A 25,832-nucleotide genomic window follows, 5' to 3' on the forward strand; every position below is an offset into this window, starting at 1 on the left:
GACTATGCATGGTTCAATCTCATTAGAACTGTCAGTCAGTGAGGGAAACAGGACTACAGTGACACCTTTGGGTTTGCTGGTTTAGAGATCTCTCACCCGTTCGTTAATATAGTTGTTCTCAACTGCCATCACATTGATTTCAATGTATGACAGCCTTATGCATGAGAGACCTCCAGGTCACCCTGGTTATCAACAGCTCTGCTCAGATCTGGCAAACTCGGGACCATAAGTTCCTTGATTGAATCTATCCATCTGGTATGTAGTTTTCTTCTTTTTCTTATGCTTTTTACCTTACCTGGCATCCTTTTCTTTTCTAGTAAGCCACACTTTCTCACAATATAACCAAAGTATGATAGTCTCAGTTTTGGACATTACCACAGAAGCCCTCTTCTTGCAGCAATTGTGTCCTTTTTTTAAAACAATGGAAACATACTGGGTTCAGGACAGCCAATATCACGTGTTTTTGCAATTGTGCAACAGGGGCTGCGGTTGCCATCAAACTCTCTTCCAGATATCACCTTATTCTATCTCCCTGCCCTAGGCCCTACTTTCGCTTTTTTAAATTTTATTTTTATTTATTTTTCTTGTGACTTTTTTGCACAGTTCTGAAGCTCTGCTACTCCAATGTAAATATAAAGAAATAGAATAAGAGAATTAAGCTGCTTGGGAATAGCAAGGGAATAGAAATAGAGAGGAAAGGGACAGGGAAGAGGAGAAGACCGTGACACCATGTGACTGGTAATATCGCAAGAGCCTTGGCAGCAACATTTCACACCTCGGGACTAGTGCGATTCGGTGGTCATTGATGGTTTCTCCCATCAATGAAAAGGCATACAGCAGCTACAGGTTGGAGACATCGTCGTATGGTAAGTAATGCCAAAGCTGCTTTTTTCAGGTCTAATCACAGTTTAAGTCATATGTAATAATTTCCTTAGTCATCTTGGCTTCTAGGGAGAGCTCAAGCTTGACAAGGACTGCATCTGCACTGCAGAAATAATCTGGTTTGACATCACTTTAACTGCCATAGCTCAATCAATGGAATTGTGGGGTTTGGTGGGGCACCATGGCAGTTAAAGTGGTGCCAAACCAGATTATTTCTGCAGTGCGGAAGCAGCCTTAGTCTCTTACCCATTTATTTGTCTTTTGGGTAACTTGGGGCAAATGACAAAGTGATCAAGCTGGATTCCTTATTCCAGCAGATCAATGCCACACATAAAACCAATGTAAAATCAGTTGCAAAATACATTAAAATTCTTCACATGGCACTGTTAACACCACAATGTAGGTCCATCGGACACATTTTTCTGGGGAGGGCATTCCATGAGAATTCAAAAGATCTTCTTTCTTATACCCACCTCCTTCACCTCTTTTGGTGGGGCAAATGACTACAGAGTATCATTATGTCTCTCTAATTCACTGTGATGATAGGTATACTGTATAACTAATCGAGAGAAATGAAAGAAGCAATAATAAAATCCACAGAAACAATGGCCTCAAATTTGTTTTTAAAGGTTTCACTTCCAGACAATCTAGACATTTTTTGCAGGAGGAAGAGACGGCTCACTGAAATGATTGTTTTCAAGCCAAACCTGAAACTGAGAAATGATTGGTAGTAAAGCTAAATGATACTATTATGTTCAATGTTTTTTGTCCTGTTCTTGTATGGTTCCTGTTTTTGGATTTTTCCTAATCAATGCTGCCATCTAAGCAGCTCTTTTCAACTGTCTGATCAAGCTCCAGACATAACAAATCCTCAACTCTAAATGTCAGCAATCAAAAAGGCTTTGACTTCCTAGATTTTCCATTAATACCCAGACAGTGAATCTGATTAAAGGTCAAATGCAGACTAAAGGAAGCCAAATGTCTTCAAAAACAAGAACCCTTTTCTTTTCTTTTCTTTTCTTTTTTTACAGTTGTCTTAGTTCATCACACAAATATTCATACCACTTCAGTACATATAAGAAAAGCATTCAGAAAAGGAAGGGAGATGATCAACAATATACTTGTTCTATATTTGTCAATCCTTTGCGTTTTTTAAAATAACAAAATATTTTTGTTGGTTTTTGGGGATATGTGGCCATGTTCTGTCATTTCACCAGCATCTGTGGCTGGCATCTTCAGATGGAGATGCTAGCCACAGATGCTGGCGAAACATCAGGAATAAACTCTTCTAGAACATGGTCACATAGCCCAAAAAACCCACAAAAGCCTATGGATGCCGGCCATGAAAGCCTTCAACTTCACAACAAAATATTTGCTGCACAAGTTAGTACTTTGCAGAGTTTGAAAGCAAACAGTTACAAATAACTATTTGCTTCTAATTAATTCATTTGCCTTGTAACAACAGTGCAACAAAATTACATTGCAACTGTAACTTAATAAGAAATAGCTTCTTTTGTACAGCATAACAGTAATTTTTACTTTTATAGTTACAATGTGGCCTCACTCAGAGGTGAAAGAGGAGTATCATATGGTTCAAAGTTCACAGAACAAGTTATTTTGACATTGCCTGCAAGCCCTCTTAAAAGCTTCAGAATTATTGGTTAGTCTCAGTGTTCACCAAGTTTCATCTTCTAACTCTAAAACGCATCAATTGAAAAATGTCTACATCTAGGTGCGTAGGTGCAAGTACAGATATCAGGCAGAGATAGATGCCAAGTATCAACCAGTCATTGACATTTAAAATCAGGCTATTTACTAACAAAAGTGAGTCTGAGTTCAGCCTTCCAATTTTTGTTCTTCATTTCCCTTTGGTCTTGAATTTGGAAAATAGGCAGTATAAGAGCAGCAATGTGGCATTCACATCTTGGTTCACCACATCTATGAAGACATAAGGGACACAAAAGTAAAGCAGATAAATTAGACACCTGCTAGGTTCAAGAGGAAAGGCTGTTTAAAAGCATTTAACTGGTATTCCCAGTCTGAAAAAGAGGAATCCAAACCAATTATCCTAAAACTAGTGTTTGGGAACAGAGGCAATTGCCGTCAAGGTGCTATGGAATGAAAAAATTCAGGAAGCATGAAGTGAAAACACACTAGGGATTATACAATACATAAAATGAATTTCTGAGACATAATGTCAAATAAATGATGACATAATAAATCATGATTTTGTTAAAAGTTCCTCCAGTATATTTTTCAGGTTCTGTTTAAAGGAACAAAGTTACTAAATCTGTTTGGAGCACAGTTATCTACATTTCTCCTCAAAAGTAAGTCAAATTGGATTACCTCCACACTGCAGAAATAATCCAGTTTGCCACCACTTTAACAACCATGGCTCAGTGCTAGGGAATTCTGGGAATTGTAGTTTTGTGAGACATTTAGTCTTCTCTGTCAGAGAACTCTGGTGCTACAACAAACTACAAATACAAGAATTCAATTGAATGGAGCCATGGCAGTTAAAGTGGTGTCAAACTGCTTTATTTCTGCAGTGTGGATTGAGCCTGCACTAACTAATTCCTAGTCTCAGTGAAGAGTGTACAGGATTGCAATTTTAGGGAGAGATAAAATGAACTTCTCTCCACTATCCAGTATTCTGGTCAACAAATGAAAATAGATTGGCTAGCAACCAGTTCAGCAATTGCAATGTCATATGTATGACTTAACAACACCACAATTCACTTTTATGGTTGTTAATGCCACCAAAAGTCCCACTCCAAAATTTATATTTTAAGCTGTTTGCCTCCCGCACAACACAGCTATTTCTGAGTTGCCAGAGAGTGAGGGATGAGAATTGGCACATCTTTCTGCTTTTTGTAGCTGGGCATATTGTGACAGTCAACTGCAGCTACAGGAAGAGGGCTGGAAACATCATCATTCAAACCCCTGCTCTCCAGCAACCTGGAAATAGCCTTGTATGGCTTAAAAGGCAGGCTTTCAGGGGAATATATGTCCCTAGCTGCACGTCCCAATGTAGAAACCCAACCACTGCTGACAATTGTGCCATTTCTTTTAAAAACCATATTAACCTTATTAGAGAAGATATAGAAACAAATAAGAAAGGGAGAAGAACCACCTTAGGGCAGCCTACTTTCACAAGACACAAAGTACCCAGCCATGGCCTGCAACGTGGTGTTTCACCTACAACGACTGACCTTCAGGGTTGATGGGAGTGTCTAGAAGGCCATCATTCATCAGCAACTCTACTGCAAGATTAACATTATGGATCTAAAGAAAGAACAACAAAAAGGGTGAACCTAGTTTTAGTGAGAGAGAGAGTAAACTCCAGGGATTCAGGCTTGAGTCGACTGCCTCGGACTCAAGTCAGACTCAAGTTGATTCAGTAACTCAACTTGGATGTGAATTGGCAATAAATGACATACTGACTTGACTTGACTTGTATATTTTTAGCAATGTGCTGCTGTCATTCAATTTGAGCAGCAGGCAAGAGACATCTCCAAAGAATGGAACATGTTTCTCAGAGTGAAACAGCAAATGTGTTAGGCAATGGACTGGAGGTGGAAAGATCCTTCTAAAGCTTTTGAGAAGCTTTAGAAGGATCTTCTGATGTACAGCAAGGACAGGTTGCTGAGCAGCCCTCAACCTCTCAAGCCCATTGCCTAACATGTTTTCTGTTCCCCTATGAGAAATATGCTCCACTCCTTTTTTCTATTAAGATTGGCTTCCCGACTTGAGACTTGATTTGAGACTTAGAGTAAAAGAGTTGAATCCATTGGTAAACATATTGATAGAAGAAGCACTGACAATGATCAGGAATAAAGCACAGGTGAATAACTGCCAAGGTTTTTAGGAGGCAGATTGGACGTACAGGACCCTAAAGGGCCTCACCCTTTGCCATGTCCCACCCCCTAATTTTTAAACATTTTTAAAGTACAGTACTAAAATGCCCCTACTCTTCTTAAGAGAATGGGAGTAATTTTGCCATGTTTTTGTCCCTCCAGACCTTTTTTAGACCTACGAATGGACTTTGGTCAAGGAGCTCCCAAATTGCCCCCCATGCCCTCTGAGGTGGTAGAGAGGCATTTTTGGCAAAAACAAAGAAAAATGTCCTTCAGTTATTGGGGTAGGGGGTCTTCATGGGCCTATAATTGCCTTAAGGCCACATGTGGGCCACATGATGTCCATAAAAAATTAATACAGAATTAATTCAGATGACAACAAGCATTCCATTTACTGAACAAAGAGGCACTGCTTAACATGAATCTATGGGAAGCACACCCATCCACACTACCTGTTCCTGCCCCATCTCCACCTATGCCACTTTGCCTACCTCTGATCACCACTAACAGACAAATGCTGAAGTGAACTTCTCTGATCTGTCGACCAGACAGTTAATAGAAATGTTGTTTCTATTGGGCTTGGGACTACGGATGGAGGAGATAGAACTACAACCAGCAAGATGGAACTAGGAGAAAGACTGCTGGGTCAGAGTCCCACCTTGTTGTTTCTAGCCAGGACAACTGATGAGATAGAAGGAACAGGGGAAGTTTTTACAGCCAGATCAAGAGAAATGTCATTAAAATGAACATTTTTCCTTAGTCTCCCTCCTTTGCTGGGGGTGGGTAGGTCATGGGTGGATCACACAATAATCCCATGTGAATAAGGCTTTTTGATCATAGAGCAGAGCTTCCTTCTAAAGGAACAATGGTCCTTCAGATGTTTTGGACTTCAACTTCCATAAACCCTTCCAACTGACCCTGCTATCTTGGTTTTGGGGAATCAAAAAAAAAAAAAAGCTGGTGGGTCAAAGCTTCTCCATCCTGTTTTAAGTAAATATGCTTTGTATATATGAAGATTCCCAGCAAGGCTTAGGAAAAGGGAGTGGGAGTTCCATTCTAACAGAACAGTGTTTTGTTGTTTCATCTTTCCTTCTCTATGCAGGGCTCTCTTCTTCCTATTGCGTGTCTCTACAGTAACCTGCTATTGGAATTGTAATGTTAAATGCCCCATAAAACCACCTGTCTGGAAGGAACCAGAAGATAATACAGGACATTTGAGAATTCCTGCATGGCAGGGGGTAGGACTGGATGGCCCTTGTGGTCTCTTCCAACTCTATGATTCTACATGCCATCTGTCCTCTGCCCTTAAAATAAAACAGAAATATTAGAAAAAAAAACAAAATCTGGAAGGGTTAGTATGTCATAGCATGTTAGTATGTCACAGCAAACCACACTATTGTGGCTGTGAAAATTATTATGACATATTGTATTGTGCATTGGATTCTAGTTAAACAGATATTACAGATTACATATAGCTCTTTGGAGGTATGCTATTTAAATGATGCATTTACAACAAAATGTTGAGTTCACAGTGGAAATGAAATGCAGGAAGCATGAATGTAACTATGAATGTACTAATTATTACTATATATATTTTCTGAATATAATTTTCCTGTGAGCTCACTGCTTCTACCCCATATGCGTCCTGCACACCTCCACTATGTGACCCAAGTCATAACTAGTTTATAACCTTGATATTATCTTTTTGGGTAGGACACACAAGATGTTTACAGGTAGTATGGGGAAATTTCTTGATTACAAGCTAACATGAAGCCCTAAAGCCACAACTGAGAGCACAAAGAACAACATACCATTTCTGAAGAAGAACTAGGATTCAGGAAGAACTCTCCCAGATTCAGAAAATAGCCCTGGAGCTGCCCAATTAGTAAAAGTAAAATAACTCCATCTGCAAACTGAAAGAGACAATAAAGATCATGATATTTGTGTATAGAGACTTGATCCCAACTGAGTTCCGTTAATTGCAAGACTTCCATGACTGGAAGTATTCATCTGCTGGGCATAATCCAGACACCATTTTGTCCAATATATGTAGCTTCTTTGTACACAAACCTGAAAAAAAGAGTAATATTAAGCCTTTTTGGATGCTACAATACTACAATAAGCCTTGTTCTAATGATATATTCCTGGAAACAGGGGACGTGGAAACTGTGGTACATGCACTGGTAACCTCATGATTCGACTTCTGCAATGCGCTTTACATGGGGCTGTTTGATGTCATATAGATGAAAGAATTATGCTAGTTGTAGCAGTCACAAGAATAGTAACCACCTCTACGTTATCAGGCCCCAAAAGGAAGTGTGGCACTGAGAGCCAGAATAAAACAAGAAATGAAACTGCTTCCATCATGAAAATCAGAAGAGGACCAAACTCCCCTTCTCATTGCAGCCCCACATTCAACCTGCCCTGGAGGACTGAGGAAACTCTCAAGAGGCAGTTTTGGGCTGGCACCAAGAAAATGCAGAGGATATGTAATGAAAGTTCCATCCAGTTCAAACATAGTATTGGATCTAGACCAAAGTTCTCATTTCATATATTTATTTATTTCACTGCCATGTCATAATTTCATCCAAACCCTTGGAAATAGAAATACTTCAAATAAATAAACAGATTACAGGGAAAGTCTCAAGGGGAGCCAGTGTGATATGGTGGTTTGAGTGTGAGAATAGGACTAAGGTTTGAATTACCCACTCAACCATGGAAACCCACCAGGTGACCTTGAGCAAATCACACTCTCACAGCCTCAGAGGAAGGCAATGGCAAACCTCCCATGAATAAACCTTGGCAAGAAAACCCTATGATAGTGTTGCTGTAAGTCAGAGCCACCTTGAAAAACATAACAACAAAAAACCTGCATGCTCCAAATAGTGGGTTCCTCACTATAGCAGTTAATATTAGAATAAGATCGTAGAGCTGAGGGATCAGACAAGAGTCAGGCTGTACAAAGTCACATTCCTTTACAATCTAATTTGTTTAGTCCTCATAAAATACTGCTTGACTTTGGATATAAATGGAGGGCCTGAACAGACAAACCAAAATAAAGCTGCTTTGGATCACTTTGGAGGTATGCTGTTTAAATGACACATGCATCTTAAGGGGTCAGAAGCTGCACCAAAGCTGCACTCCAGTCCATAGGACTGGAGCATGGCTTTGGCACGGGTTCCAGCCTCTTAAAATGAATGCAGCATTTAAACAACATACCTCCAAAGGGATCCGAAGCAGCTTGATTTTGGCCTGTCTGTTCGGGTCTTGAGTTAGCAAAGCAGGTTAGTTCCCAGTTTTGTTATCCATCCATGTCCTCAAGTCAACAGGAGGGATAAGGTATCTGGAAATGGTGCCCTAAATTATAAAGTTGCTTATAATTTTGGCGGAATTCAGCTTGCACGTGAGGCTGGTGTTGCTCTCAGGCCAAGGATGAAAATGTATCTAGAAAATCTAGAAACTTTGTAAAAGTAGCAATGAGAGCCTTCTATGTTGGTTTCATCTTCCTCCAGAATAACATCATGTGTTCAAGAGAACAGCAGGACCTAGCAATGCATGGGTGGCAGGGCCCCTCCAAATGTTATGCGCAGTCAAATCTGAATTTGTCACCAGATGTACATTTGACAATATCCTGAAGCTCACCCAATTCTAATGAGCATGAGTGCATAATAAATATGTTTCCAAACACATTACTCTGTTTCATATCTATTTTTTCTCCATATTTAACATTATTTATGGCTTCTTGGAAGTAAGGATGGCCAAAGTTGGAAACAGGATGTGGTTAATTAACAACTCTGTGCTCTGTGTGATCCAGCAAGACTCTCTTAAAAAAGCATAATGTGTAAATTGGCTTTATCTGATCTAATTGAATCATGCAAACATAGATTTACAATTTCTAAACTTATCTCCAGATCAACAAATCAGAGGCTTCTTGACAGTACTCTGTACTCTGCCTACAAAGGAGCTTGTAATCTTATACAGAGAAAGCCTACATCTCAAAGAGAGTTACTTGTTGCTGCTAAAGGAAATGGAGTTTTTATTATCTAGCTTTTACTGCCTTTGTGGCATGGTTGTAATCTTGTCTGCATCAACTTTCCCTCAAGGTCACCTTAGACACAAACTGAGGCAAACATCAAACAAGATGCAGGCCCACGTCTCCCTCGCTTTTGTTTTGAAGGAGCCCTGGTGGTACAGTGGTTAAATGCTTGTACTGCAGCCACTCACTCAAAACCACAAGGTTGTGAGTTCAAGACCAGCAAAAGGGCTCAAGCTCGACTCAGGCTTGCATCCTTCCGAAGTCGCTAAAATGAGTACCCAGACTGTTGGGGGCAAATTAGCTTACAGTTGTAAACTGCTTAGACACTGCTTGGGCGGTATGAAGTGGTATATAAATGAAGCTTGTTTTGCTTGTTTACCTATATGATTTTTAGCATCTTTGCCTGATGTAGATGCCACTGAGATTTAAAAGCTGGCCTAATGTATTGCACACCTTTTGGTTGGCATAACAACATAAGGTGTATGTTTTGGATTTTGTTGTATTTCAGCCACCTGGAAATATAGAGTGGTTCTGTGAAACTGAATGTCCCTCTACAGAAAACCAAACTTCCAGCCTGATGAGAACTAGTACACCACGAAGGGTGCTGGACTAAAACATTTCTTGATATATTTGCTCCTTATGAATTTTAAGTGGGGTTTCATCTCCCACACCTAGATACCCTAACGGTACCAGAACCTGACTGATCTTGGAAGCTAAGCAAGACCAGTCCTGGACAGTACTTGGGTGGGTGGCCACCAATGAATACCAGGTACTGTAAGCTATATTTCAGATGAAGGAACTGATAAAACCACCTTTGAGTATTCCCTGCCTAAAATAACCTATAAAATTAATAGGATCTCCATAAGTTGACAGGCAGCTTGAAGGCATGTACACACCCATGTACACACCCATTACCTTTCAGTATCTGAAGTTACACTGTCCAGGAAAATCATAAGATTTCTCTGCTTCAGACTGGCTTTGATCAATCACTGTCCCAACCCATCTGTGAAAATCAACCATGCTGCTTTATCCAATACAACATAATAAAATTACAAATAAAGCACAACGACAGTTGCTAGGATGAACACAAAAAGCACTATTATGAACAGTAGACTAATTACATAAACATGGCAAAAGATTTTACCTGTGTGTTAATATCTTTTACGTTTAATCCTAATTTTCCAACATGCTTGTTGACAAACTTCAAAAGTACCTGCAAGAATAGAAAATATGAAAACAGTGGGATCCTTTTTGTATTTATGATACAAGTGTCCTAAAAATAGTATGCTGTTTGTGTTACCTCTTTTACAGCATCCAGTTTCTCAGGAGCATGTTTCAATAATTCATCAAAGATTTCAGCTTCTGCAGCAAAGTGGTAAATGCTGATCAATGTTTGTGGAGAATCATTTTCCATGAGTTATTATAATACAAGTCTTAATAATCCATGACCCAACATAGTAACAACACACAACATAGTGAAGCATTCATCATATTGCCAAAGAATACTGTCTGGAGGACTCTGGAAATTAGCAGACCCCCAAAAGTTATTTTTTTGAAAGCTTTGGCCATGTGGTTCATCTGTGTGCATTTCTCCCTTCCCTCTATAAATAACTACCGTTGCCTTTTCCTCCTTTTCTTCTGTAGTCATTCTATAATGTAGAAATCTAGACTGTAAGCTCCTTTTTATGCAAGAAAAATTATGGCTATTTGCTACATGAGACACAGCTGTCTGCAAGGAACTAATCTGTTGAAAGGAGAGGAAGAGTGGAGAAACACTGAAACAAGACCAAAGTTCTGTAACTTACTTGAAGAGTTTTCTTCAGGTTCCCTAAATATAAAACAAAACAAATGAGAAGTTAGAAAAACAGATTGGTAGGGAAATAAGACTTACTGATATCTGAAAAAAGAAAGCTTCTGATACAGTAGATTGGAGCCAAACTTTGGGAAATATACCACCTTGGCTGGGGGATTCTGAGAACAGTACTTTTTCCAAGTTTTAACTGCAATCTGCAATGGAGTGAAACAGAAGGGCATCAAACCCCCACCAACTGCACCAGCCACTCCCAAGCAGGCTTGGATGCACATGGCCTGACCACATGGCGCAGCATTAAGCTGGGTAATTTTTTTTGTCCTCACCATCCTTGCACACCATCACACAAACACACTGCCACCAGCAACCACCTCCTGCCTCCTCCCTAGATGCCATCCCACTGAATAGCAGCCCCCTTTTGATCAGCCACACAGTTGCACCTCCAACCCTCCACCAGTACAGGACATCAGAGTATCCAATCATGCCCCCTTCACCCTCCTGCACCCCATGCCCCCTCTTGGACTGTCTAGTTTAGGTACACTGTCACTTTTGGGTATTGTCACTCCCAACACTTGGGTACGGCAGCTCCGTCCTTTATCAATGCGCTTTTGCATTGGTGCATTTATATGCACAATTAGGGTTAAGGTTAGGATAGATGGCTTCTTTAGAATCAGTCTGGCGTCAAAGTATTTATATGTACAGGTGAAGGTGCTCATTTCCAGGAAAAGTAAAAAAATGTGGCTTCTTTTTCCTCCAATTTTTAGCCCCGGAGTGTGTCTTAGGTGCAGTTTCGATGCATGCTTCATTTAAACATCCTGCCTCAAAACCAGGTGGAAAACGGTTTATTTGGCCCATGTGTTTTGGGCCAATATCTCAACTAAAATCCTGCTGGTTAGGTTCCAATTGCACACCAATTGAATAAATATTTGAGGGTTAACACATAGGTAAATCCAATTGATTCAATGGCTCCACTCTAGTCAGGACTAACAATGGGATTTAGGGTGTCATGTTAAATTAAATAGTTTAGTTCTAGGATGCAAACATTTACTTGGAATTAAGTATTGCTTGATCCTAGGTAAATTACATACTGTGCAGCCTTTTCTTATGTTTTGCTGTAAACTGAGATGGCCGGTTCAGGAACCCTGACTTCTGGCCTGGAGCTAAACCCACCAAAACTGGAGAATTTTCACCCTTGTCTCATGCTTTAAGATGATTCATGAAAACTGGAGACTCAGGGGCAAGCTATAAGAACTGGCAACCCTAGCTGCAACAGATGACCTAAGCCTTCTGGCATTTGCTTTGTGCAAGGCTGAGATCCAGAAGTTAGCTATGATCTGATTCCTTGGCTCGCAATCAAATGAACATTTTATAAGCATAGTCTGTGGTATTAGAAACTAGTTGGCTACCATTACTAGTACTGTATATAAAATTTATCGCTAAGGACAAAGCAATTAAAGGCAAAAGAAACTGATGGTGTTTGGAACAACGTCACACTGTTATCTCCTAAAATCAGGTACCTCTTACAATAAAAACAAAAACAAAAACTGAGCTCATTATGGTTACCCTGCCTTCAAGACCAAAGTTAAACAGAAAACCAGTAACTTCAGAAATATATCACTAAAAGCAAGTGGCCCCTTGGTATCCACTGGGATTTGGTCCAGGATCCCCCATGGATAACAAAATCTATGGATACTCAAGTACCATTAAATACAATGACATAGCAAAATGGTGTCTCTTATATAAAATGAAAAATAAAGGTTTGCTATTTGGAATGTATTTTTTTTTTAGTATTTTCAATCCGTGGATGCTTGAATCCGTGGATAAGGAAGTCCGGCTGTACTTCTGGATCTTATCTAATTTCTTCATAGGTGTCCATCATAGTCTTCTTCTGACTTTTTTTACTGCAGTCTTCATTCAAATTAATGATTTGAGTCTATGTATGGAAAATCTTGAACTATTTCAATTTCTTTATCATCTACTTTAAAGTTATGTAAATAATCTGTGTTCAGTATGCGCTTGTGCACATACAATCAGCTTGACATGATGAGTTTGAGTGAGCTGTGTGAACTTTAGTGCATGAAGTGCTCGTGTGTTTGTTTTAAACAATGCCAGACACACAACTGAGCACATGCTTGCTGCTCAGTTCAATTACCATAAGCATTAGTTCAGTTAACATAAACATTAAATACAGATTAAGAACCTTGAATTGGCTTTTACTTTCAAAAGCACCTGAGTAAAGAGTTGGATGTGATTTACACAATCACATAACCAAAAACAATCCATTTCTATTCTTTTTAAATGCAAAATTAACATTATAGTTAATTGCTATATTCATAAGAAAATATTATTTTCATCATTAGCTGTGTTCAATATTTCAAAGTTCAAGTATGCTCTTTTGTACCTGTTCTTGGTAATGAACTCTACTGCATTTTCTGTCCTCAGTCCATTTGAAGTGCGCTATGAAATAGAAACCAAGCTTTGGGTGAATTATGGAGAACTGTAAAAGGCAATGAGAAGATCTCAACTGCTACATAGCAAATATTAACAGATAAATAAATGGAAGTGGAATGTACAGCAGTAACTGGGCAAGAAGCCTTACTGATTTGGTCTGTAGAAGTTAGATACTACTAGGAACAACTCTTAGGCCAGTTCTAAACATGTCAAACAGTGCATTTCCGGTTCTCTGTTTTCTGTCAATATTGTCAATATTCTGTCAATAGTGGTGGCAGAAGCATTTCCAAAGGAGATGTGGCAGGATGGAAAACAGATGTAACTCTCCTAACACTACACTTCCCCACCATTCTGAGAAATGTACATGCTTTCAGGGTTGCCACATAGAAAGACATACTTTACATGTCAGTTAAATCCACATATACACAAATAAGGGAGTCAGTGTGGTGTAGTGAATTGATTTCAATATTTGATTTCTGACAATTAACATTTCATAATATTTAACAATCAGTGTGGGAGATTATTTCACATTTAATCACTGATATTGGAAGGTTTCTTCAGTTTATTTAATCACTGATATTGGAAGGTTTGGCTCCCAGAAAGGCTATTTCTTTAGTACAACATGGTGTTTAACAACTAAAAGGTATGATAAAACCCCAAATCAACATCATCATGAGATGCCATCAAGTTGAATATCACTGATTTTTTTGAAATAAAAATTCCAAATTCAAGATTTGAATTTAATATGTTGCATTCAGCCATTGGCAATCTTGAGAACATCCCACTCTGTGGCAGGGATGGACCAGTTGGACTGCAACACCCACTGGTCTAGCCAGCATGAGGAGAAATATTGGGTGTTATCGTTCCTGGAAGATCACAAGATGTCCAGTCCCACTCTGTGGTCTCTGACAGGTTCAATGAATATGAGATAAGATTGAACAGCCTCTTTCCTTTACCCTGTACCACTTGCAGCCTTTCAAATAAATTGCTATGCCTACAGCAGGGCAAAGAAGAGAATGAGAAGGGGAGAACTTACAAAAGCAATCCTGGTCTCTTTGACCAAACCATGGTGGGGATACTGGTCCAAAAAAGTAAAATGTCCAGGTTTTGACCTTTTTATATTGTTATCGTAGCATGAATTTATCTAATAAGGAGGTTCTAAAGGGGTAAAAAAATGTTATGTATAGCGATAGAGGGAGCAAGGAAAGGAACCTACCTCTATACTGACTGTTTCCACTTTAACATTCGGAGGCAAGGCAAGCTCTGGTTGAAAGTGCTCAGCAATGGCCACTAGGAGATGCAACGTACTTAACAAATCTTTCTTCAAGATGGCTAAAACCAACATAGAAAACATACTGATAACGTACAAGCTAGTTAGCATGCAAAACCTCTGCATTAAAGCTAGCCAATTCCAAACTTTGGAAGTGGTTGGCATACAAATCACACAGGCCCTTATGCTGCATATCTGTCTTAATGGGATGTTCTGAGTAAAGTGAAAATGGAGGTGGTTTGGACAGTTCTTTCCTGGTCTCAGGATGCAGTAACATCAGCTTCTGCAGCCAGTCATCTGTTTAAATAATAAACCAACTGTCCACTGGGCCATGTAGACAAAATACCCCAGAGCAGAACATTTTATGTCGCAGACCCAAATTCTGTGTTAATATATGCCATCTGTAACTCTTTTTTTCCTCAGGCAATATATATAATCATTTATTTTTAGATATATATTAAAGAAAAGGTGCCCACTGACCTTTTGCCCATCATAGCAATAAGTATTTTATCCTTATGCAATAACCATTAGAAGAAAATATGAATCATCTTCATTTAAGCAGGTTTTTTTTGTTTTGCTTTGTTTCAGTTTGGCTTAATTCACTTTTATGACCCTTCAGCTCAGCCTTTCCCTCCAGGTCCTGTTTAGCTAGTTATTCTCTGCCACCTCAGTACCAGTAAGCCAGTGACACCTCAGATTAGAGTTTGCCCACCTGAACTCAAGAGAAATAATAATGGCTCAGATAAAGAAGGAATTCAGTAGAGGATGCTCATTAGCTAATGATAATTTCAAGAAACAGGGAGGAATATTTCCAAAGTTCAAGAAGGTGAGTCTTATAACCAAGGCAGAGGCACAGAATGTCAAAGAGCAAGGAAAAGATACTATTCTGGGATCACAATTTATGTAACCAATTGTACCTCAGAGGTTTGCCATCTAATGCAGTATGTAAAGTAGGTGGGGAAGGACCCCAGAAAGACCGACAGGAATAAATTTGTATATTTTAACTGTTATGTTTTAATACACAATCGGATATTGAATTTTAAAAGTAAGACCATGTATATATCATACCATGCCCCCATTATTTTGGAAATGCCTAGTGTGTATATAGTATCAATGTGGCCCATTTGGGTTTTGAAGAACAGATTGCTACAGAAGGGATCTGAGCACTTTGTTGTTGATGCTAGTTCTTGTTCAAAGACTTTTTGTATATATGGTTTGCTTTATTCAATTCCATTCTAGGATGGAGGACCTTTTTCCTTTACATCATTTCCTAAACTAAAAGAGAATGGCACATGGCAATGGTGGGCAAAGTCTGCCCCCTTTTCTGTTCTCTCAGTTGATTTTCCCCCCAAAAAATATATTTTGTTCCCTTCTGGGGGCAATGGAGGCATTTTCACCACATCTCCCTCCTGTTTTCTGTTGTTAAAAACATACGTACACTCCATTCCAGGTGTATTTAAAAAAAAGCCCTCTTCTGGGCCTGAAGTGGCCCAGTGGACCCCCAGAACATGGCAAAAATGCCCTCCATGGCTCCTAGATGTTGATTTTTGTAGGGCTACAGTGAGAGATGCTGTCCTCCAAGGACTTTGGGGGGTTAACATGATCCCTAGCCTTCCATGCCTGTCCATCCCTAGTAAATGAGTACATTTACTTTGGGTCTGACATCTCTACATACCATCGACACTCCATTTCAGTTCACTTTCTTCTAGTTTTAAACACTTGTCCACAGTTTCTAGAATAACTGTAAGTTGGAGCCGTTGCTTCATTTCTGTCATTGCAAGCTTCTCTACTTCCAAAGTGAGGGATCCAAGTTTCTCTGGAATTAAGAATATATATGTGTGTGAGAGAGAGAAATGATACAGAAGATAATTAAAACCCAACAATCTCTTGCTGGATTTTTCAAGTTATCTATGGAGGTCTAGAGGTCTTATTTTCTTTCATACACAGTAACTATCTCCAAAGGTGCATATTGAATTTTAACTGCTATGAGCCAATTTGAGAGACCATTTCTGCTTGAAAAGCAGGAGGAAAAAAAATATAATATCTAGTTAAGGAACTAGTGAGTGGGTCCCTTGTTCACTTACAAAAAAGGTAGACACTGGTACAAATGTGAAAAGCCATTGGAATAGGAGCCACTTGGACATGGGTATTTCCAGAGGGGGCTTTTAATGTGTAATCCACCTGGCTCAGCCATTGAATTTTATCCTGAGTCTAGTTATTACTTTCTAATTGTAACCTCCTTGTGTTTCCTCACCACTGCTACTGTCTTTCTCTCTTCCCAGAAAAAAAATCCATTAAGGATAGAAAGACAGAATATTTGCATAATGTATTTAAGACTGGTAGTATGACTCCTGCAGCAGCACACTCAGGGCTCTCAACAGTAGGGGGGAATGGCTTACCTAAGAGATGGTGAAGGACCAATCCATCATATAGGTCTTGTTCTAAGCTTCTCACCACAATGTGTTCATGCTGTAGAGTTGTGTTAATCCACTCTATTAGACACTGTGGCAAAAATAAAATTGTTGAGTATTGGTTTGACTTTTTGGTTTCAGTGTTCTAAGGCAGTGGTTCCCAAACTTTGGTCTTCCAGGTGTTTTGGACTTCAACTCCCAGAAGCTACCAGTCAGCTTGGCCAACTGTCAGGAATTCTGGGCGCTGAAGTCCAAAACATCTGGATGGCCAAGGTTTGGTAATCACTGTTCTAAGATATAAGAAGAAGAAGAATCAGTTGCAATCAGAATGCTTCCAAACCTGGTGCTAAGTATTCATATCAACCTCTTCAGAGAAATGTCATCACAATGGCAGCAGATCAATCATATGCCAAGATTTTGGAAATATAATTTTCTTTACAGTAACCTGCAGAATCCCTCAGCTAGCATGGACAGTCTATGCTGGGTGAGGGATACTAGGACTTTCATTCCCTCCAAGCTTTGAATATTTATTTATTGTATTTATTATTGTATTACCTTATTTATTGCTTGTATTTAAATGTTGAAAACATGTTTATTCTTGTATCATTCTGTACTCCAGCTCATTAGCTGACTTCCTTCCTTGAAAAGTCTTTGTATGTTTTGTTAATGTTGTTGTTTTGTGCCTTTAAGTCATTTCTGACTTATGGTGACCCTAAGGGGACCCTATCACGGGATTATCATGGCAAGATTTGTTTAGAGAGGCATTGCCATCTTCTGAGGATGAGAGAATGTGATTTGCCCAAGGTTACCCAGAGGATTACCATGGCTGAGGAAGGATTTGCACACTTGTCTCTCAGTGTCCTAGTCCAACACTGCTGCCTTGAATCCCATGGTGGGAGAAGAGAAGGACATAAATATAATCAACATGTTCATCTAGTTTGGTCTCCGAGTTGCTGAAACCTCATGATGGCCTAGTACTCATTTAAACTGTGTTCTGGGCTGGAGGTGGAAGTTCATGCATTTAAACATTTCACTACCCCATGCAAAACAGTTTCCTGCTCAGAACATGTCAAAAACTTTTCCTTGTCATTTAAATATTTGGGGAAGGAAATAGTGATTTTTTCCCCTTCTCTCCCCCACACTGGAACTTATCTTTCAGATCTTAAATTTAAGATAGGGGAGGAGGTAACTTGGGGAGGGTGTCACTTGCTGGCTTCAGGAAAATTATTTGCAGTGTCTACTGACTCCCTTGTTGTAGGGGCCATCTGCATAATTCCAAAGGTCTGTGTTCTCCCCAGTCGCATGTTGTCCTTTTTGGACAATGCAGACCAATACCAGCAGACTGGGCTTTGGCTGGGCTTGGGTAGACCAGATACCAATCCAGTGATCCCACTCCAATCTCAGAGCAAAGGGCCCTTAACTCAGGTCAAAATGACCCAGCATAAAAACTCTGTGGCAACCTCTGGCAGACCAAACAGCCTACACACCTCTTAACTTCCTCTGCCATTGTCACTACTGAACTCCACATCTGTTTCAATGTCAGGTGGAGTGACAGGGGTCTGCTCAGTAGCAGCAACCATGGAGAAGATAAGGGACACACAGCGGTAGCAAGTTCACTTCATGAAGGGGGGTGAGCATGTAAACTTCTGCCCATCCCCACACTAGCCCTGGGACTGACCCATGTTAGGACCCATGCTACCCTGGCCCATCTGCTAGACCATATGTACCTTCCATATATTCAGCCCACAAGCATCCCACTCTAAATTGAGAAATTTGTTTTTGTTGTTAAGTGCCCTTGAGTCAATCTCGACCCATAGTGACCCAATGGATAAGATATCTCCAAGACTCCCTTGTCCTCTACTGTTCTGTTTGGTTCATACAAACTTAGACACATGGCCTCCCTAATAGAGTCTAGCATGTGGCCTTCCTCTCTCTATGCTTTCCTCCACCTTTCCTAGCATTATTGGGGTTTTTCCAATGAGTTGTGCCTTCTCAGGATGTGTCTGAAGTACGACAGCCTCAGTTTTATCATCTTGGCTTCCAGGAAGAATTCATTTCTTAATTGGGGAGGCAGTACATTCCCCCACTTCCATATTGTACATTTTACCTTTAGGTACAATCCAGTCTCCCACCTCCTCTTGGCCTGAAAGAAACCCTCAGCAGGCCACCAAGAGAGGAAAGGTTAGAGAAACCTCACATGTCATAATCAACTAAGGAATAGCTATGTGATGAATCAAGTACACTTGGAATATTTATTGAATTACACAGTTCTGTTCCATTGTGTTGGGGGGAAATTCAGATATTTAGAAGAAAGGGGGGAAATAGAAGCTGAATGAAGAAAATTCAAGAGAATATTTTGCTCATCATATTGTAGAGATATTCCTTTTTAAATGAATGAACAAAGCATGGCTATTCTGCAGTAGAATCTCCTGTTGAATAATTATGGTTTTCTCATTCGCTTTTTAATCGGGACCTAGCACTGAGCTTTTTTAAAGACTTTTTTTTAGTTAACCCTGAAATAATGTTGTTTTCTGGGAAGCGGTCTAAAATAGTTTATGACTTTTCAGACAGAGGGGGCATTTGCCATGTAAATGGGCACCACTGGCAGAGCTTGTCACTTTATTCTTATTTAAAATTTTAAAAGTGACAGGCTTTACCAGTGGCTTTGTTGGTGGCAGAAAGAATGGAGCTCTAGCTATCAAAACCTTGTTTTCATCCAACAGTGTGATATACCTGGAATAATGGCAGCCTACATTCACTAGTATACTTCCAAGGAGAGCACTCTCTCGGAAGATGGGAACATGGCAGAAGAACACATCCTTTACTCCTACTACATGTCTTCCATTAAGCCAGAGACAGAGGCAGCAGCTCTTAAACTAGTTGGGGGAAAGGTGGAGGAATAAAAATGAAGATATAGCAGCCTGCTGTCCCATAAAAACTCATTTCCTCTCAAACCAGTTTTCAGCTTGAATTCTGCCTCACAAAAAGATCTAATGTCATTTGTTAAAAAGAAAAACAGCTTACCTGTGCATGACTTAGCAGAGTATAGTACCCACATTTCATATCAGTTGTCACATTTCAAAAGGCAACACAATCTTCATGCACTGAATGCTACTTTCCAAATTAATTTAGCAGTTCAGTATCATATCACTCTAACTGCTTCTTACCATTCAGGCAGCAATGAAAATTGAACTGAAAAGCCATTGTAAAGTAATATTAGGCATGGGACAGACGATCCCAAAGCTCCGTGCTGCCACCAATTCTAGGGTTAGGAACTGCGCACCAACTGTGGCCTCCCATCCACACAGGGGCTGCCATTTTAATGTAATGGACGCATAGCGTCCGCACGTCACGGTGCGTCCATTACATCACGAGTGCACCATTGGCGCACTCACCATGTAACCAGGGCACTGGGAAAAGAACCCAGAAAAACCATGTTTTTTTTTAACTCCAGAGGGATGTTGCGCAGAGTTAAAATGAGCGCCTTCAGACCACCATTTTTGGGCGGTCTGTACTGCTCCTTAGATTCTTGAATTTGGATCTGGCAAATTCAGGTTCAAACCCCTGTTTCACTGAGCCCTAACATGCACTTGGTAACCTCACAGAGTTGTTGTGATAAAATGGAGATGAGGGCAGCCATGTGTATGTCACCTTGAGCTCACTGGAAGAAAGGCCGGATATAAATGTGACTCATAAAGAAAACAAATAGAGCCCACAGAACAGAACACTTGTCAGAGGACAAGTGACACCTTGCACAATGGTGCAACTACTACCACTTCCTGAGCCTGATTTGAAAAGAACAATTATACTTTTTGGCAATTGTGGTGTTTGAAATTTGTTTTTGAGATGGTAGTGGCGGTGATAGTGATTTATTTCTTTACTTATTTATTTACAAAACACATGTAAGCTAACTAAAAATCAGTAAAATTGCATTACCATTTGGAGAGCGTCCAATTTAGGATCATTCCGAGAACCTGGCTTTATGTATTTCCTCTTTTCTCCTGAAACAGAATTTTAAAAAAAATCAGTCATAATCATGCAGCATGACTAATTCAGGCTATGATAAGAACTGTTCAGAAGAATGTCAATTCAGGTATTCTCATCCAGGCTCATAAGGCACCACAATCGCATTAGTCTAGAAAACACAAATATACTAGGTTGTGACAGTTGTTATCACACAGTTCTTCCAAATCACCACGATGCTGCTTCTGTACTGGCTTCTGCTTTCCACATGACAGTAGCCCCGTCTATGCTCTTCCCAGCATACCTTTTGGCCTGTGTTTTTTTTTATTATTATTATTATTATTTTGCGCAATCATGGCAATCCATTAAATTAAAAAGAAAAGCAATCGAAAAAAAGAAAAACAACCTGCTTGAGAAAAGCAACAGGGGAAAGGAAGCGGGGGAGAGGAGCATAACATGCCCATTCATACTACATGACTGTCTGCATATTGGAACTGGTTCAGGAGGAACATCTCACACTCACGCAATAGTGGAATAGGTATACGATTGGGAGGCATTGACAGGTTTTCCTTGTCAATGAAAAGAAGCACTCCCGCAGTGGATGGACTAAAGACCAGCCACTGGACAAGCATAGCATCACATGATAAGGTACAACCAGAGATGCTACTACCCTGTTCTAACTCCGCTTTTCAAGCCTGATGCGATACAACCCTTGGAATCCCCGAGAAAACACAATAGAAAGCTGATTTTCAAAACTACAAATTTGCCATTACTTCTTAATGGAATGCAAACCAGAGTCAAAACACTTCCTAAAAGTATTTTTTAAAGAAAATGCTTTAACCTCTCTACCAGCACATTCATTAGATTTGAACATTTAAAAGATCATATCATTTTTTATTCCTGTGTGCCAACTGAAAATGAGAAAACCAAACGACTGATAAAGGACTTGATTAAATTTAGAAATAATACTGAGCAAATGCATCAATTTTCATTAAAAGGGGGAAAGGGGTTGTACATTTGGTTGCATTTTCTCTATAGCTAACATCCAGTTACATACCTAGAACAATGTCATCCTCTGGTGGCAGCTGGTGAACTGCAACAAATTCTGGGGAACCTAACTCCATTGCTTTTGTGTACCTCCCCTGGAAAACAAAACAGTTAGGTTTATTCCTTCAAGAACATTTGGAAAGATGATACAGACAATGAAACTGGGTGAGAGTAGGAGCCCTTTGGTGATATTATGTGTCCCATGTGAACAGAAATATTAGCAGGAGCTTTACATGAACATTTTCTGTTCCCATGGAATTCATAAATGTGACCAAAAGGCTCTCACTCTCATCCAGCTTTATTGTCTGCACCTGATCTGACCTTGGAAACTAATCAGGGTCAGGCCTGGTTAGTATTTGGATGGGGGACTGCCAAGGACCATCAGGTGCTGTAGGGTACATTTCTGAGGAAGGCAATGACATACCTAAGAAAGCTCTATAAAATTAAGGGAGTAGACATATATCAATAGGTGATTTGAAGGTACACACACAATTTTATATGAGAATAACTACACAGAGATGGCAGTAACCATGCAGCTAAAGACAATGTATTATCCTGACCTCATTTGGAGGGCATAAGATCCTAGACTCCATGGTCTCACAGTTTTTTGTGGGTTTTTTGGGCTATGTGGCCTGTTCGAGAAGAGGAATAAACTCTTCTAAAACATGGCCACATAGCCCGAAAAACCCACAAAAAACTATAGATGCCGGCCAGGAAAGCCTTTGACTTTTTTTCTCTTGGGTATTGTATAATATTGTACTGTTTTATATAGTTTTGTGCTGGTCATCGACCATAATAATAAATTTCATTTCTACTCCATGGTCTCATTTTAAACATTTGTTTCAGTCAAGTGGGTGCCAATGGGGCACCCTGTTTTATAATTCAAGCTGAACTTATTTGGGTTGAGACAAAATGATGAAAGACTCACACCAGGCTCACCAAAATCTCACGAGAAATTATTTTTTTAAAACTTCATCATATTGCGCGGATGTTTAGTTTAAATTACCTTTCAGTCTCCCTGTCTCATGTCAGTTTTGCCTTGAGTGGAAGGAGGGAAGGAAGCAACAAGAAATTAGCAGCTATTCATCGCCTGCTCTCCTGCATCTCCCTGGTCAGCTTCTCTAGCTCAATTTGTTATAACCCATGCTGCAGTATCCAGCCAGGAAGCTTTACAATGCAACATTGCATGAGCACTCATTAACATCCCATCAAATATATACCTCTCTCTCTCTCTCATTGATTGATTGATTGATTGATTGATTGCAGAATGGTAAGATGTATGATCTGAGCACAGGAAACTCAATTTTCTGTTTCACTCTCCCCACTTCTCTCAGTAGTGGGAAGCTACAGAGCAATCTTTCCACAAGGCCAGCTTTTTTTTTTAGATGAGAGAGTACTGGAAATATATGTTGCCCTTGGAAAGGAGCTGATTACTTTGAAATATACAGGATGATCAGATAGGAAGTGAGCATATTGCAAGTGGTGCACAGCCCAAGAGAATATCATACCAACACCCCACACGCTAACAGCTTGCTTCTGTCAGCTAGAAACCTCTCAAAAATCTGTGTCAGCCAGTTCCAAAATATTATTATTTTTCCCATCACACCCATGTACTATAAATGTTGCAAACTGTTCTCAGCCCTACTGTACCTGGAAGATAGGTAAGGTTTCAGATTGTTTTTAGACAAAGACTAGCCTGGTGGGTCTTCAAAAGTAACAGCCAGAGAGGCAGTTAAGTACAATAGGAATATTTTGCATGGAGAGGCCTGGGTTCAAACACTTGCTCGGGCTTGAAACTCCTAAGATTATCTTGGGCCAATCATAAACTTTTAGTCTAATGTCATAACGTAGTTTTGAGCAGAGATAAGTAATACTGTAATCAGTTCAAATTTCCCACAATTAACAATCTTCTTCATAAAGAGAAGGAATTTGAGAGTATAACATCCTGACGTTGGAGAAACCAAACCTGGTTTCCGTCTAGGCCTAATATTCAAGCGCTTCATTCTTAAAAGCCTGAACCCCTATCATTAACATTAATCATGTTGATAATACAAAATTAGGGTACTTGTCATCATTAACCTCTTCAAGGGAGGTAACCACAAAGGCCCTTCATCGTGCTCTGAATAGCTGTCCTACTTGAATTTGGCCACTGCAGATGCATGGAATTTCATTTCAGTTTGATTTGATAAGGACCCATCAACATTTGTAAGCTATTTTATAAACTACAAAGAACTTGAGATTTTTTTGAAAAAACTGAATGCAGGAGAAAAGTGAAACCATGAGAATAAATGAAAAAAAAACAATGAAGGCTGCCCCAAAATCCATGAAGGAAGAGTGGGATGTAAATTGAAAAATGAAATCAATCAATTAATAAAGAACACCTACTTTCTCCCATCAACTAGCTGATGGTGCTACAACCCAGAAAGAAAATACTGAGGGGTTTTTTGGTCTCCTACTCCATACATGGTTGGGATGGTCCATAACCATAACTTCATCAATCCATCTATCCATCTATTTCTAATTTATATTCCACCTTCCTCACAAGAGAACACTTATGAGACAAGTAGCATCAACGTTACTTCTGCCTGTTCTTGAACTAATGAACCAGGTCTTTGCTGGGTCAGGAATTAGCAGAGTATTACTTTTTGAACTGCACTTTTATTGCTGAATTAGACAATCAATTATCTTTAAAGGCACAATTTTTACCAGCTATTGTTTTTCCTAGTGTCAGATTGTGCGGCTATTTGGGGTTGTTTTACTTTTTATTTTTTAAATAGTGATGTATTAGCTACAAACACAAGACAATTAGAAACCACTTACTTTTGCGGATGCCACTAAGAAACGTGGATGCTTTATTTCCTGCTGGGGGAAAAAAGACAAAAAACTCAGAAAACATAGCAAAGCAAGCGTTTAATGGACATTTTAGAAGAAAAATAAAATAACCTCATGTACTTAATCCTATCAACTGTGTTCAAACAGGATGCTTTAATTTGCCTGCCAGCAGTCAGCTGAAAACAACTTCCTGATTTTGCTCAAGCTTTCAAGATTAAGCTTGCAAATTCACCGCAGCAAGCAGAGGTAGGAAAACAGCACAGCTAGTTATCAACATACTTATGCAAAAACAAAGAAGGACGTTAGGAAATCCTCTTGTAAGCACAGCCTAAACTTCTTTTAAAGCAAAATCCATAGAGGGGTGTACTGAAGGCAAAGGCAATCCATTTGGACTCCACCAGAACAGTTTTGTCTTCAAAATGTTGCTTTCATATTGAGAGACACCGGAGAAAGGAAGTTAGTACATGTCCTTCCTAGATGTGGCATTTCAAAAATGAAACCACTCTTAATGTAGCAGTGTAACCACTTATTCTCATGAAAGTGAACTTTCCCCTTTACTAGGGTATGGCATCTGTCCTTGAAAAACTGCAAAACAGTTTGGTTGTTGGGCCAGTTACAGAGGTGCTCTTTTGACAAAGCATTATTTTGCATGTAATGTTTACTACAATTCCTTACATTTTTTCCCTTCACTAAAACGTGATGGTAAAAAGTTTGAATCGCAGCTGCTTTGTAAAGAACTAGCAGATCCATTGTGAGATTCAAGACTGCTACTTTTTTAAAAATGCTGTGTTTGTTTTGCTTCATGTCCTTCCTCAGGAGTCTGGATAGAGTTGTGATACGATCTAGTCACTAGTTGGCTCTGGATCTACCGGTCTTATCACATGAGGGTGGAAAAAAGGCTGAAACAGAGTGGAAGAGTAGTGCCTTTCTCCATTCCTTTCCGCATGGTGTTGTAGTACAGTGGTGCCTCGGGATACGAAATGATCGGGTTACGAAATTTCCGGGATACGAAAAAGTTGGATTGGCAAAAACTGTTTCGGGTTACGAAATATTTTTCGGGTTACGAAATTCATTTCGGCGCGAAATTCAAATGCTGCAAAGTGCAGCTATAGGCTTTCCAGTGCTAACGGAAAAGTGTTTCGGGTTACGAAATTTTCGGGTTACGAAAGGAATGGCGGAACGAATTAATTTCGTAACCCGAGGCACCACTGTACTTCCATTTCCTTCCTGAGAGAGATGGTCATAAAAGCATCTTGTCGCACTGGAAAAATCA

General features: G+C 39.7%; 1 protein-coding gene and 1 long non-coding RNA gene across 9 annotated transcripts in view; one reads left to right on the plus strand and one right to left on the minus strand.

Moving 5' to 3' along the window:
- The window catches only part of LOC121931194, a 972,450-nt gene that overhangs the window by 441,714 nt on the left and 504,904 nt on the right, over positions 1–25,832 (plus strand). The gene's annotated exons all lie outside the window — the stretch shown is intronic.
- On the minus strand, positions 1,888–25,032 carry PARVG (parvin gamma). 7 transcript variants are annotated; one of them, XM_042468634.1, is made up of 15 exons: positions 24,839–25,032; positions 24,548–24,586; positions 22,734–22,765; positions 21,738–21,822; positions 20,654–20,718; positions 16,706–16,808; positions 15,982–16,122; positions 14,253–14,368; positions 12,987–13,042; positions 10,581–10,603; positions 10,076–10,137; positions 9,920–9,988; positions 6,551–6,652; positions 4,095–4,167; positions 1,888–2,820 (listed from the first exon to the last, which is right to left on the minus strand). In XM_042468634.1, the coding sequence occupies exons 4-15, from the start codon at positions 21,802–21,804 to the stop codon at positions 2,741–2,743; spliced, it is 957 nt and encodes a 318-aa protein (XP_042324568.1). In that variant the 5' UTR covers positions 21,805–21,822; positions 22,734–22,765; positions 24,548–24,586; positions 24,839–25,032; the 3' UTR covers positions 1,888–2,740. The 7 variants fall into 7 exon arrangements, with proteins under 7 accessions (XP_042324568.1, XP_042324564.1, XP_042324569.1 ...); XM_042468630.1 differs by having other exon boundaries at positions 24,548–24,589; XM_042468635.1 differs by lacking the exon at positions 24,839–25,032 and adding an exon at positions 24,671–24,773.

This window comes from Sceloporus undulatus, chromosome 5 (genome assembly GCF_019175285.1).
Source record: "Sceloporus undulatus isolate JIND9_A2432 ecotype Alabama chromosome 5, SceUnd_v1.1, whole genome shotgun sequence".
NCBI classification, from domain to species: Eukaryota; Metazoa; Chordata; class Lepidosauria; order Squamata; family Phrynosomatidae; genus Sceloporus; species Sceloporus undulatus.